Consider the following 12,162-nt stretch of genomic DNA (forward strand, 5'->3'; position numbering starts at 1 on the left):
TAAACACGTTTGTGGTTGGCTCATCTTCCTGTGTTTGTCACCAGGTAGCCTTCCGTTAGCCCTTGGCTGATACCTTTGTGGATGTTTGTTCTGACAAGCTGGTTACCCTGGTTTTTATAGGAAAATCTGTTACAGTTAACCCTTGAACAACATGGAGGGTTAGGGGTGCTGACCCCTCCCCGTGATGCAGTAGAAAAGTCACATAAAAAAAAAAAAAAGTCACATAAAACCTGACTCCCTAAAACATAACTAATCTGCTATTGACCAGTAGCCCTACCAATAGCGTAGGTCTATTTCACCTCATTTTGTGTTCTATGTTTTGTATGCTGTAGTTTACAATAAGCTAGAGGGAAGAAAGCGTTAGGAAGAAAATCCTAGGAAGAGAAAATACACTTCTTTTTCATGATTTTTTTATTAATTTAAGTAAACTCTGCACCTCGTGGGGCTCGAAATCAAAACCCTGAGATCAAGAGTCACACGTTCTTCTGTCTGAGCTGCCGGGCACTCATCTACTTCTTTAAAAAAAAAAAATCCAGGGTCATCTGGGTGGCTCCGTTGGTTGAGCGATTGATCCCAGGGTACTGGGATCGAGTCCCGCGTCAGGCTCCCTGCTCAGTGGGGAGCCTGCTTCTCCCTCTCCCTCTGCTTGTGCGCGCACGCGCGTGCTCTCTAATAAGTAAAATCTTTTTTTAAAAAACCCATGTGTAAGTGGGTCCGCACAGTTCGAGCCCATGTCGTTCAGGGGTCAGCTATACTTTTATCGTCGGGGGAGGGGTCCATTTATTTCACAGGAGGAAAGGGATTTATGGATGAGTAGAGATAAATTTTCAATCTTTGAGGCCTAACGTGTCACAGATGGGGAGCTCTCTATAGAGTATCTAGAGCTCTCACCATTAAAAATAGAATTTAGGGGCGCCTGGGTGGCTCAGTCAGTAAGAACTCTAGATCTTAAGATTGTGAGTTCAAGCCCCACGTTGGGTGTGGAGATTACTTTAAGAGGTCTTTAAAAAATAGAACTTGTCTGTAAGGTTACGTTGAGATCCAGGATTGTCTGACTCAGCAGTGCCCCCTGCTGGTTAATTTTTCTGATTTCAAAAATGTTTTAGAAATTTCTAAGACAAAGACACAAAATCATAATCACGCAGAATTAAGTGCAGTTAAAATCATGATGTATGTCTTTAGCACTTCTATACCTTCACGGGTACTTTTCCTCACCAGAGAACTGGAGTCTTGCCCTGCACCCTGCGTCAAGAGCACCCTGTTCCCCCCCCCCCCCCGCGGCTTCTGGAAGATGCTGTCCAATAGAGATACACAACCACCTACGTGGCCTTGATATTTCAGTAACTACTTTTTTTTTATTATTATTATTTACTTACATTTTAAGATTTCATGTATTTGACAGAGACACGGCAAGAGAAGGAACACACAAGCAAGGGGAGTGGGAGAGGGAGAAGCAGGCTTCCCGCAGAGCAGGGAGCCCGATGCAGGACTCAATCCCAGGACCCTGGGATCATGACCTGAGCCGAAGGCAGACGCTTAACGACTGAGCCACTAAGCACCCCAAAATTACATACTTCTAAATGATTCAGGCATCAAAAAAGAAATCACAAATAAATTAGAAAATATTTTTAAAGTATTTTTATTTATTTTTGCGAGAGAGAGCGTGGGCGGTGTTGGGGAAGGGGGCAGAGAGAGAGGCAGACTCCCTGCTGAGCAGGGAGTCCGATGTGGGGCTCGATCCCAGGACCCCGGGATCATGACCTGAGCCGAAGGCAAACGCTTAATGACTGAGCCACCCAGGCACCCCAGTAGCCGCATTTTGAAAAGCAAAAAGAAACCATGAAACTAATCTTAGTAATTTATATTCACCCCCCCCTTTTTTTGAAGCCAAATCTTTGAAATCTGGTGTGTTTTCAGCCCTTGTAGTATGTCTCCGTTCAGACTGACCTCCTTTCAAACCCAGGGGCCCCTGAATTCAAGTGCACTGTCCTAAAGCAACATCTGTTAGGGCTGCACAGATGGTCAGAGGTAGTAGTTTATGGTCTGTAAATCATCTGTAAAGATGCTACCGAATACGTGTACATCTCTGGTTGTTACCCCCAGAGAGGGAGATACCGGGTCACAGAGTACATGGCATTTAAACAAAGCTTTTCACCATGAACAGTTGGCCTCCCCGTGGAGCTGGAAGCCGGTAACACAAAGCACTAAAGAGTCCGTGGTGGGATGGGAAGCATAGCTGACAGCCGCAACCTGGAGCATGAACATGGCCTGCAGCCCAGCATGCAGCTTGGGCAAGCTCAACAGATACCAGGACCGGTGTCCACTCAAAGCAAACACCAAACAGGCTAGTTGCTAGGGACACTGAGGGACAGGGCACAGTCCCTCCACTCCTGTTCATAAGTGAGGAGGGTTCAGACGTTTCAGTGCCGAGTGGTCCTGACTTAGCCTGCGTTCCCCAGAGAGCAGGAGTGTAATCTTGTGCTGTTAGCTCGTCCGGAAGTGTGACCACGGTGAGATGGGGCGGGGCCGGGGGGGGGGCAGTAGAGGATGGAGTTCATGCCATAGGTCTGTGTGTCAGGAAATGGGTCTGGGTGTTTGGATCTTTGGGACTTTGTAAAAGGTTGTTGGCCCTGGCGTGAGGCAGTACAAAAAGGGGGAGAATTGGTCCGGTGTCCCCTTGGTCCATGGTTTGCCCTGGTGGCTGCCCAGCACTTCCAGGGTGGTGGCGTGGGCCATGGGCAGGTCAGCCAACACGGAGCTGGGCGCTTGCAGTGGCAGGTTGGAGGAAAGGTCTAGAGTAGCCACAGGGACTTGGGGACTCACGGGAAGTGTCCTTTCCTGGTGCAGACCCGTGTTCCTGGCACCTGCTACCACAGCCTCATCCCTGATCGCTCAGCCTCTGCTGCTGGTGGTACCCCATCCTGTGGCTCCTTCGTCTGCAGCCCAGACACCACCGCTTGGCTTGGGTTGTTGAAGAGGGTCTCTAACCAGTTTTCTTTTCCCTAAAGGACGAAGAAGCAGTCAAGAAGCTGACAGTGAACCCCGGCACCAAGTCCAAGCTCCCCAAGCCTGTGCAGGAGCTCATTAAGATGATCTTCGACGTGGAGAGTATGAAGAAAGCCATGGTGGAATACGAGGTTATTGCACTCATCGTTTGGTCAGCGAGCTGGGGGGTGGTCGGGGCAGACAGCCGTGTCTCCAGCCTGTCCTTCCACCTGACACCGAGCCAGGAGCCTGGGGCCTGGAGCGCTCGCAGACTTGCCGTGAGATGGACAGTGTGCCAGAGCGAGCTGGCCCCTAGGTCCGTGTCCCCTTGCTGCCATGGCAGCGTGTGTGGCTGTGGCTCTTGAGCGGGCCAGCCAGGGCCATCTGGAGTGCAAGTGTAGCCCGCTTACGGTGAAAGAAGCGAGTGGCACTGACGAAGTGTGGAGAACTCCCGGCATTGGGGTGTCAGTCGGAACTCCTGCTTCTAAGAAGTTTGGGGGCGGGGGGTGGGTTTGTCCTGTTCCTCCTGCTCGGGGCAGGGTGGGAAGGGCCGTGGGTGAGGCCAGGGGTCCCTGTGGGTTCTCCAATGTGGCTCGGCTTTCCCGGGAGGTGAGCGTGAAACCAGTGGCAGGATGGTCCCCTCCCGGCCGCTGTTGGAGGACAGTGTGGAGTTGCAACGGTCCCCTGATGGGTTTGCAAACGGCCGGGGCTTGTGAGGTCCCGTTCAGAGAGACCCCTACACCGACCTCTGTCAGGAGGGCTGACCAGGGATGTGGGTGTGGGAGCAGGAGAGACGTGTGGGGCATGGGGGAGAGGGTCTCTGTCTTTATAGAAGAAACGGCCCACGTATTCTTTCCAGCTTCCTGTGCTCTGGTTCATAGCGTTTCTCAACTCTTACCAGACCAGGCCTCTCCCTGTGACGCGTCATTCCTGTGCTGGCTTCACCCATGTGGTTTCCCAGGAGGAAACAGGCCAGGGGCCGTGCTGTCAGTTGGCCGGCCGGCAGCCTGCAGGTGGCGTGTGGAGAGTGGGATGCCCACTCCTCCCCTGACGGGCAGCCTCCCTCCACCTCCCTCGGGGCCGGACCCCAGCTTTCTCTTCAGGGAGGCGGGTGGCTTGTGTTGAGTGAATCCTGTTCTTGTCCTCGTCGCCTGTGAGTCAGATCTGAGGGATGCCGGCCAGGAGACCTGGTCTTCTTTTAAATCGGCACCAAAACCCCACAGTTGAGGGCTGCCACTTAGTTCAGAGCACTGCCCCCCCCCCCCCCAAGCCACCTCCATGGCTTCTTCCCCAGGGTGGCTCCCAGAGCCAGTTTCTGGTCCGCACTAACAATGTTCCTTTATGCACCCTGCTCTCGTCGGGAAATAGTTCACCCACCTTCTTCCCCAGACCTAGCTGTGGCGGAGACCAGATCTCCGCTCAGGGTGGAGAGTTCCCAGCTTTGAGGGGAGAGTAGCGTGTGCCGCGGCTTTCAGTCACATCAGACGCCATGGCCACTGGCCCCTGGTTGGTGCCGCTCCCTGTTCGTTACCCCAGCGCTTGCTCAGCTCCATCTGGGTTGTGCACTGCGGGTGTGGGGAGGTGCAGGGTGGCCCTGGGGGCTTGGCGCAGGCCACACAGGCCACTCCCCCACAGGGGGCATGGGTGCCGTTGGAGGAAGGTGGCCCCATTTTCTGGGTGGGAGATGGAGGCTGAGCGTAGACGCCTCCTGAGCTAGCGGTGGATCGCGTGCTTTTCCTGCTACGCTTGCGGCTTATCTTGATGGTAATTCCCAAGGTATGAGCAGAAGTCATATTGCTAGAATAAACCTGTAACTTTTCAGGGTAACTGGCTTAAAAAAGAGCATTAATTTGAATATATATATGTATAGGAGCCTGTACTTTCAAAAGACATTCTTTACCACTTTATGGTCCTTAATTTGATTGGGAACTGCCTCGGTTCTGAGGCCCCAGGGAAGGCCATGTGGGCTGGCCCTCATCCTTACTTTGGAACCAGGTGGGAGTTGTGCTGGGCCAGTGCAGACTGAGTGTGGGGGTGGAGGCGCCATGGCTGCCGTAAATGATGCCAGCAGGACCCTCACACAGACCCCACGGTGCGGGCAGGGCAACAGACGGAGCTGGGTCTCTGCTGCCAGCCAGACCTGGGAGCCCCAAGGGGGCACTCGCCAGCTCGCCTCTGGTCCACTGCATGGAGCAGCTTCCAAGGGAAAATTCCCCCATCTCCTCAGATTGACCTTCAGAAGATGCCCTTGGGGAAGCTGAGCAAGAGGCAGATCCAGGCAGCGTACTCCATCCTCAGTGAGGTGCAGCAGGTAGGCCGGGGCCACCGCTCCGGGCCAGCTCCCATGGGGGGCGGGGTGCAGGGTTAGTGAGGTACCACGCCCTGATGCATGAAGACCTAGAGGTTTTTTTCAGTTCTGTAAGTATGGTAAGTGCCTGTTCCTTGCCACGGTGGTCACAGAAGTAAGGAAATAGCCAAGTTTTCAGTGATCAGATAGGTAATAAATTCCCTATAAACTGAGTAAGGTATTTGGTTTTCCTGCCTCATAAAAACATCCTGATTTTGTGTGTCCTTAAGAGTTGGACCGAAATTGGGGCACCCAGCTGGCTCAGTCGGTGGGGCGTGCAACTCTTAATCTCTGGGGTCTTGAGTTCAAGCCCCACGTTGGGTGTAGAGATGACTTAAAATGTTTTATAAAGAGGCTGAAATTATTTTGCAATTACTAGGAAGTCAGAGCAAAGTATTTTCTTACTTTGGTTCATACTCATTGATCAGCACCTCACCGGGCACCCCCCAGGGTCCCCCAGTTCATGGGGCCTTGCTGCTGCACCCTGGGGGGCCGAGGTGCAGACCTGGCCTGTGAAGGAGGAGGGGCTCCTGGGAGGCAGACTTCCAGCTGGTGCTGAGATGCAGTTGCTCCTGAGCCCCGGCCCCTTCCCTGTTCCAGAATCCCGGTGGAGAGGCCGGGAGAGTGTCCTTCCCCATGGTGCAGAGCCAACTGCAGCACAGACAGAAATTGAGGATGGGGTGTGGGGGGCCTGCAGGGGGCCAGATTGCGGCCCTTCCACCACCCTGTGGCCACCCAGGTGCCTGCCCAGCATCACAGCAGTCCCACTCCTCCATCTCTGCATTTATTGAGCACCTGCCTACAGAACACAAATGGGCACTGTAGCAGGAAGGGGAACTTAGCCTGTGTGTGGCCACCTGAACCTTCATGTGCAAGAAAAGCAAATTCCTTCCCTTAAAGCTGACCGTGGATAAGGGTGGGCTGCCAGAAATCGTAGCAGTGAATTTCCTCTTTTGACATTTTGTTGTGAGAAGTTCCCAAACATTGAAACAGTTGAAAGAGTTTTATTAGGAGTGCACATGAACTCACCGCCTAGATGCTACAGTTGACACCTCGCGTGGTGGTGGGGGTGTCACAGGTCTCCATAGAAGTGAAAGTTTACGCGGGGAGGGGGATCCTGCACTCGGGCCGGTGCAACACCAACATGAGCTGGTCTTGAACATTTTCCCTGTGTTTCCTGGCTCATGCCCACACCAAGCCACGTCAGACTCGCTGTCTCGGTCTCTGTCCCATCCCCCGAAGGCGGTGTCCCAGGGCAGCAGTGACTCCCAGATCCTGGATCTCTCCAATCGCTTCTACACCCTGATTCCCCACGACTTTGGGATGAAGAAGCCCCCACTTCTAAACAATGCGGACTGCGTGCAGGTACCCCGGGGCTTCCAGAGGGAGGTGCGGGGCTGGGTGTCACTTCCTCAGGGCAGGGGCCCCACCTCTGGGCCCTCGTTTTGAAGTAGGATTTCTTCCCACATCTGAGACCAACCACAGGCCAGACAGGTGGTTTTTCCCTCCCTGCCTCGCCAGTGATAGCCACCCCCACCCCATTCTCACTGTAGCCTTGTAGCTTCTGGCTCTCCCTTCCCCCAGGGAGCACGCCCCCTCTTGGCATCCGAGGACATCCCGTCAGTGTTCACTACAAGCAACGGGTGGGTGACAGGGTGTCCCCAAGCGGCTGGGAGGCCCCCCTTCACTGTCTGTTCCGATCGTTATCTGCGTGTGTGAGTTTTCTCTACCAGACCTAGATGTGTGTCCCTCACCCTGGTCCCGAGCCCAAGGTTTCCCATCTATTCCTGTAGGCCAAGGTGGAAATGTTGGACAACCTGCTGGACATCGAGGTGGCCTACAGTCTGCTGAGGGGGGGCTCTGACGACAGCAGCAAGGACCCCATCGATGTCAACTATGAGAAGCTGAAGACTGACATTAAGGTAACAGGCCCCCCATCTAACTGCTCGTCCCAAGAACAGCAGTCCCCAAACTGGAATGCGTTTTCCTGGAGAGCTCCTTGAAACAGATTGCTGGTGCCGAGGAGCCAGATTTCCAGCATATTCCCAGATGCTGTGCTCACGGCCCGTGGAAACCCACGGATGTCTCACCTGGAAATGAGCACCTTGGCCAGGCAGGCTTCCAAGCCAGGGCCTTGGGTACAGAGACTCATTTTTGAGTGGTCTTCCAGAAGGTTCATTTTTCCTTAATCTGGAGAGGATCTGATTTTGGAGACTTAGGAGCTTTAGGAGGTTTGTCCTGCTCATTTCAGAAGCAGAAGTGCCTGGTGGAAGCCGTAATGAGTTCACGAGGCCTGGATTCCTACTCTCAGGCTGAGGTGGCCATGCTGGGGCAGAAGTCACCCTGCCTCGGCCCCTAGCTTGCCTTGACCTTGAGCCTGATCTCTTCCCGCATCTCACCTCCTGGGACCCTGCGGTGTGGCTGGGTTCCCGTGAGCCTGGGATGGGGTGTTTACATCACTGCAAAGAACCTCTGCTGCTTGACTAGGACAGAGCATAGATCTGTGGGTCCAGGTAGAATAAGCCACCAAATGTCACTGTTTGGTCCCTGGGGCACCTTCTTGATGGGAATGCTGTGGGCATGGTTCTCTGTGCAGGGCTTTTTCTCTGTGGACAGTCCTGAAGCTTTTGAATTAAGAAGCTGTGAAGAAAACCAGAATTCCTGGGTTTTCTGCGCTTTGGCTAAGAATATAAAAGAAGAAAACACAGCCTTTCCCGTGGCGCACTTGTGTTTGTGTGGTAGAGATTACGTTGACAAATTGACTGTTATCTGGCGGGGCCCTGAGGATTCAAAGATGTGGAGCATTGGTTGTCCTCAAATCCCAACAGTTTATGGGGTCTTTTCGGCTGGTGATTGCAGTCTTGGCTGTGGGATGTCTCTCGGCCCCCGTGTTGGGTGGCTCTGCTGGGGGTCCCCCTCGCTCTGACCACGACGTTGTTCTAGGTGGTGGACAGAGATTCAGAGGAAGCAGAGACCATCAGGAAGTATGTTAAGAACACTCACGCGACCACGCACAACGCGTATGACCTGGAGGTTGTTGATGTAAGAATCTTTCTCCTGCCCTCTCCCTCCAGCCTGGGCCCGGGTAGGAAAGGACACTTTGCTTTAAATGACTAGAGGAACTGACTGTGGGGAGAAAAATTAGTCTTAAGGGTTTGGGGGTGGCTTTGTGTTCTTTTCCTAATCTTTTTTGTTCGTTTCCGATCTTAAAGCCTCATTGGAGAACCAGAAAGTACAATGCGCAGACGCACAGCGAAGCGCCTCGGGGTCCTGCACGGGGCAGCTTGTCCCCGCCTGACCCCACCTCCTTCCGTGCCGTGGTGGGCCTCGTCCTCTGGTTCTCGGGGACAGCTGGCCCGTTCTGCCGTGTCTGGTGGATCCGGCTGTGAGAGTAACAGGGCTTCCTGTGTCTCCTTCCCTTAACCCCCGAGCAGATTTTCACAGTCGAGCGTGAAGGCGAGAGCCAGCGCTATGAGCCGTTCCGGCAGCTGCATAACCGCCGGCTGCTGTGGCACGGCTCCAGGGCCACCAACTTTGCTGGGATCCTGTCCCAGGGCCTCCGGATTGCCCCGCCTGAGGCGCCTGTGGTAGGTGGCCGGCTTGGGGGGCGGGGGGGCAGCAGCCCAGGGCCCCTATCCAGACGAGGTTTCAGCTGAGCCACGGCCGACACCCAGAGAGCGTCTTCACCTTGTCCCCCCACCTCTTTCTCTGTGGGTGACGCGGCTGACGTAGCTCCTGGAACAAAAGAAGTGAGGTGTCCAGGCCTCGGGGCAACCTCAGAGCAGATGGGTGTGTTGATGTGCAAAGAACAGGCTTTGGCCACGGGCCAAGCTGAGTCCAGACCTGCCTCTGCCGCTTTCCCCCAGGGGGTGGGGGGGACCTCCATGAGCCCCGGGGTGTTCCTCAGGAAACCATGGGAGGGCGTGAGTGAGGCCCTGTCCCCACAGGAGGGCTTGGTGCGTCACCTCCTAGGGCGTAGAGGTGACCCACGGGACGGGCACTCGGAGGCGGTCTTGCAGGCCTCTTGCTTTCCGGTTGCAGCAAGTGGGGAGGGAGCAAGGGGTGGCTGGCTGGCGCCACGTGACCTGGGCCTACGCCCTGACCTCCCTGAACCTCACGTTTGACTGACAGAAGGACATGAACATAAGAGCCACCATTTATGGGGTGTTTGCACGTGCTGGGTACTGATCTAAATGCTTATGGACTTGGCCAGTTTTCACAAGGGCCCTGTGAAGTGTCTTTCCCAAGTGCAGAGAGGTTAAGCAGCTCCCTGCGGCCCTGGGGGCCTGGCGGGACCGGGGTCCGAACAGCCTGGCCCCTGAGCTCGGCCTCGGCGTGGTCCGCACTCAGGAGCTCGGTGGCACCACAAATAGCCCCCAGAAGGTCTTCAGTGGCCCTTTTCCCACCCCCACCCCCCAGACAGGCTACATGTTTGGTAAAGGGATCTATTTCGCCGACATGGTCTCCAAGAGTGCCAACTACTGCCGCACGTCCCAGGCAGACCCTGTGGGCCTGATCCTGCTGGGAGAAGTCGCCCTCGGGAACATGTGAGTCAGCCTGGCCTTGGCTGGGGCCGCTGCTGGGGACGCACGTGCTGGGTCTACAGAGGAGAGCCCCGCTTGGCCAGGAGGGGATCCTGGAAATTCCCCACCACGGTGGTAGAAACCGGTTCTAGTTAAGTGACCGAGGGAGCCGCAGGGCTGAGGAATCCAGCCAGGTCTCAGGAACTGGCAGTGTCCATCCTCTCTGTAGGCTGAATTGCACAAAGGATGGTCGCCCCCTAGCACACATGCGTGCCCACAGATGTTAAAATGTTTGAGACCAACTCAGATCAAACTGGAGTCGATCCTGGTTTCAGATTCCTTTCAGAAAACTAGTTGGTCCTGCCTGCATCGGGCATCCACCTTAGATCCGTCACTGTGACACGGAGAGCAGGGTTGTGTAATAGAGCAGGGGCCTGGGGTTCATGGCCTGGGCAGGCAGAGAAGCCTTTGGAGCTGCCGGCCACAGCCACGTAGCCCTGTAGCAGTGATGGCCGGCACAGGCCGCTCACGGGAACTGCACCTTCACTTCCCGAAGCCAGGGTGGGAGGGAGCTCCCAGCGCAGGGGTGTGGGCTGGGTGGTGGTTCTCACTTGGCCTCCTGCTCATCAGACTGGTGGTTTGAGAGCCCGGGGTCGTCAGAGGCCCTTCTAGGACGGTCCTCTCTCTCGTAGGTATGAACTCAAGCACGCTTCACACATCAGCAAGCTCCCCAAGGGCAAGCACAGCGTCAAAGGTACCGTGTTTCAGAAAGTGCTGCTCCAGCCCCGGGCGCTCTGGACAGCACAGGGAGGGCATCCTCTCTCCCCAGCAGGCCGCGAGCCTGTGGCTAGCTGGAAAAAGGCTGGAGGTTCATTAGAAAATCAGGTCACACCTTGTCTGCTGCTAGTGTCTCAAGTGCTGACCGCGTCTCGGTTCAAGCCCCAGGAACCGGTGGCATCAGCTTTGGGTTTTAACATGACTCTCAGTGGCAGCGCTGAGGGACATCCCCTGATGGAGCTCTGCCCTGGGCATCTGGGATCGCTGAAGCACAGAGCACCTGCTGATTTAGGGCCTCCACCTGCCGGGCCGGAATAACTGCTTCGGACTTGGGCTCAGCAGAAATACGATCCGGGCTGAGGGGTGGGGCACTGCTCTTCTTACCGAAATCAGTAAGGCACGTGCCCTGGGAGCTTGATTTAGAACTACGGGTTTGTATCTGGAAGAAGGATAGAGTAGGGAATGCGTGCATGTCTTAAAATGAACACATGGACCTGACAGAAAATAGATCTCATCTTGGAACATTTCCAATCTCTGTCCTCCCTGTTCCGCAGGTTTGGGCAAGACGACCCCTGACCCTGCAGCCAGCATCACTATGGACGGTGTGGAAGTCCCCCTGGGGACGGGGATTTCGTCTGGCGTTAGCGACACCTGCCTGCTGTATAACGAGTATCCTTTTCAAGGGAGCCAGGCTGTCCGCTCAGAGGGACGTTCTGGGGCTGCGGTCACTCACGTGTGCCCGGTTGACCGACGTGGGGGGGGGTGCGTGCTCTGGCCACTGTGAAACCGTGCGCTCCTTGACACGTGTCCCCTCCAGGTACATCGTCTACGACATTGCTCAGGTAAACCTGAAGTACCTGCTGAAGCTCAAGTTCAACTTCAAGACGTCCCTGTGGTGAGCTCGGGCGTGTGGCTGAGGCGCAGCCTGGGGGCTGGGGTGCAGAGACCGCCCGCGGCCACCCGCAGAGCCAGCCTTCTCGGCATCTCCTGATGAGGGATTTTCTATGAATGTTGCTCATGTGTTAGACGATTTTTTCCCCAGCTTTCCAAATCCGTTGTTTGTGTGGGTCTGGGGGTGGGACGGGGAGGGGCCCCCCTTGCAACTGCTGACTGACCATAGAGGAGAAGTGGGGGGTGGGGGTCTAGACTAGTCCATGGGAAGAACCGCGCGCGTCAGAACGCCTGCCTGCCTTGCCGGCTTCCCCAGCGGATGCAGAACTCACACCCACCCTTCTTTCTAAGTGTTCACCTTTAGTTTCGGTTTTGGAAAAATGTTAAGCATTTATTTTGAGGTAAAAATAAAAACTAATTTCGTACTACTTAGATTTTCTTTTTTATTTTGCATTTATTGTCCCTTTTTCTTATCTTAGCTTCTTTTGTGTGAGTTCTGTGGGGGAGAGCAGAAGGAGGAGTAACAACAATTTCCTCACCCTTAGAAACAGTGCTTTTCTCTTCTGGACATGCTTCTGTGTGGAAGCTGTCAGAATACGTAGTGCAGTGAATTAAAAGTTGCGTTTGAAATTCCCGAAT

At 54.8% G+C, this 12,162-nt stretch overlaps 1 protein-coding gene across 1 annotated transcript in view; it reads left to right on the forward strand.

Annotated features, from left to right (window-relative positions):
* PARP1 (poly(ADP-ribose) polymerase 1) overlaps positions 1 to 11,955 on the forward strand; it is a 37,688-nt gene extending 25,733 nt beyond the window's left edge. Inside the window, exons 14-23 of the mRNA XM_028111530.2 lie at positions 3,009 to 3,137; positions 5,213 to 5,296; positions 6,575 to 6,697; positions 7,126 to 7,254; positions 8,276 to 8,374; positions 8,767 to 8,919; positions 9,752 to 9,879; positions 10,548 to 10,609; positions 11,187 to 11,301; positions 11,450 to 11,955. Coding sequence (XP_027967331.1) covers positions 3,009 to 3,137; positions 5,213 to 5,296; positions 6,575 to 6,697; positions 7,126 to 7,254; positions 8,276 to 8,374; positions 8,767 to 8,919; positions 9,752 to 9,879; positions 10,548 to 10,609; positions 11,187 to 11,301; positions 11,450 to 11,531 — 1,104 coding nt within the window. The 3' untranslated portion in view covers positions 11,532 to 11,955. The remainder of the gene's footprint in view (positions 1 to 3,008; positions 3,138 to 5,212; positions 5,297 to 6,574; positions 6,698 to 7,125; positions 7,255 to 8,275; positions 8,375 to 8,766; positions 8,920 to 9,751; positions 9,880 to 10,547; positions 10,610 to 11,186; positions 11,302 to 11,449) is intronic.
* Positions 11,956 to 12,162: the final 207 nt, after the last annotated feature.

The sequence above is a fragment of the Eumetopias jubatus genome, unplaced genomic scaffold, assembly GCF_037043125.1.
Source record: "Eumetopias jubatus isolate StellerSeaLion01/CBP00866 unplaced genomic scaffold, mEumJub1_p1.0 scaffold_12, whole genome shotgun sequence".
In the NCBI taxonomy this organism is placed as follows: domain Eukaryota; kingdom Metazoa; phylum Chordata; class Mammalia; order Carnivora; family Otariidae; genus Eumetopias; species Eumetopias jubatus.